Source organism: Otolemur garnettii, unplaced genomic scaffold, assembly GCF_000181295.1.
Source record: "Otolemur garnettii isolate 467f Iridium unplaced genomic scaffold, OtoGar3 scaffold00065, whole genome shotgun sequence".
NCBI classification, from domain to species: domain Eukaryota; kingdom Metazoa; phylum Chordata; class Mammalia; order Primates; family Galagidae; genus Otolemur; species Otolemur garnettii.
In genome coordinates, this window is record NW_003852460.1 from 10,058,841 (window position 1) to 10,060,422 (window position 1,582).

General features: G+C 56.7%; 1 protein-coding gene across 1 annotated transcript in view; it reads left to right on the plus strand.

The window, feature by feature from the left end:
- Window positions 1–395: 395 nt before the first annotated feature.
- TMSB4X (thymosin beta 4, X-linked) overlaps window positions 396–1,582 on the plus strand; it is a 2,026-nt gene continuing 839 nt past the window's right edge. The window contains exons 1-2 of the mRNA XM_003793058.3: window positions 396–451; window positions 1,469–1,582. Coding sequence (XP_003793106.1) covers window positions 1,483–1,582 — 100 coding nt within the window. The 5' untranslated portion in view covers window positions 396–451; window positions 1,469–1,482. The remainder of the gene's footprint in view (window positions 452–1,468) is intronic.

The following is a 1,582-nucleotide window of genomic DNA, read 5'->3' on the forward strand; positions in this document are numbered from 1 at the left end:
GGATGTCTGCAGTAGACAAAGCCAGTTTCGCAGTAAAGGAATGCCTGTCCCCTAGGTGCCACCTGGACCCTCGGTTATCACGTCCTGGTTCCCAAGAGCAGGTTTGCGCTCCTAGTACAAAAATTCTTTATAATAAAATAAACAAAAGAGGAAAATGCGTTATGTAGGAAGTGCTGGAGGGCGGGCTTTGGCCCGTTTTCTTTTTTCGCCATCGCTGTGGTTAGGGAGCAATGCTGCGCCCGCTGGGGGTGGGGGTGGGGCGCCCCAAACGCCCGGCGGGCCTCTGGTAGCCCATCCCCCGACGCGGCGCGAAGGAGTTAAGCGGGACTGCGGGTGACATCACCTCATTTACATAGCAGCGTGCATATAACGGCTCTCGCTGCGCCCCGCCCGGCATTCGGCGGTTGCCACTGCGCAGATCGGACTCTTCTAGCTCTCGCACCTCGCTCCGGTGAGCCCCAGGGCCCCTGCCTCCTATCTCCCGCCCCGCCAGTCCCCAGTCCACCGCGTCCCCTTGCTCGCCCCTGCGGCGTCCGCATCCCTGGCATGGCAGCGTAAAAGCGGAGCCCAACCAGTTATCCCAGGGAAGCCGCCTTGGGGAACAGGGGGATGCTGAACCCTCCAGACGCTGGGTAACGGGGTTGGGAATTTGATGACAAAAAAAAAAAAAGCCTTAGAATAAAACTAGCGTTTTGCCGTGCCGCGAAGAGGGGACGTTTTCTCTCATTTTTCCCCTGCGGAAGCATTTTACATAGCTTCAGAGGCTGTGATTGATCAGAACAGAAAAGCTCCTTTGTTCTGGCGCACATCGCCCCGACCCCGGCGCTTCCCCCGGGCCCCGGAGGTTTGGAGGGCTGGATCTGCCCGTGTTTAGGGTCGCTGAAGTCCTTGCCGGTGGCTGTGGGCAAAGGCTTCGGGATTGCCCCGTGTGCAGACGAGGGTTGATTTCCGCGAGTTGCGGCGCCGCTTTGTGCGCCGCCGGCTGCATTGTCCAGGGAGCGTGGGGAAGCGGCAGGGCGGTGGTCGGAAGCTCCGGGCGGCGGTTGCCGCCTTTGTGAGCAGGGGAAGCGGAACGGGCTCGCAGCTTTGGGCAGGGACCTCATCTAGAACAGGGAAACGCTTTTTGCCACCTCGGCTCTATTTTAAGGATTTTTACCCGATTTTCCCCACTTAAACTTGGAGGAGGCTCTTCGTTCTAGGCAGATTTTAATATTGTAAAACGCTGCGATTAACAATCTGTACCAGTGGATTTCCTTATTCCGAAAGATTCGGTCTTAAAGGAATCTTCGGTCTTTGGTCCCCAGCGTTTTGAAATATTCGGGGGACGTACCTTTTATTTTCCTGGAGAAAAAGTAAGCTCTTCTTCAGCCCCGAATGCGCACGGAAGGAGCGGGGTGTTGCGGCTGGAGCTGGGGAGGCGGGGGCGGGTGGCGCGTTCTCACTCTCCCCTTGGCTTTGTACCCTGCAGCTTCCTCCGCGACCATGTCTGACAAACCCGATATGGCTGAGATCGAGAAATTCGATAAGTCGAAATTGAAGAAGACGGAAACGCAAGAGAAAAATCCACTGCCTTCCAAAGAAA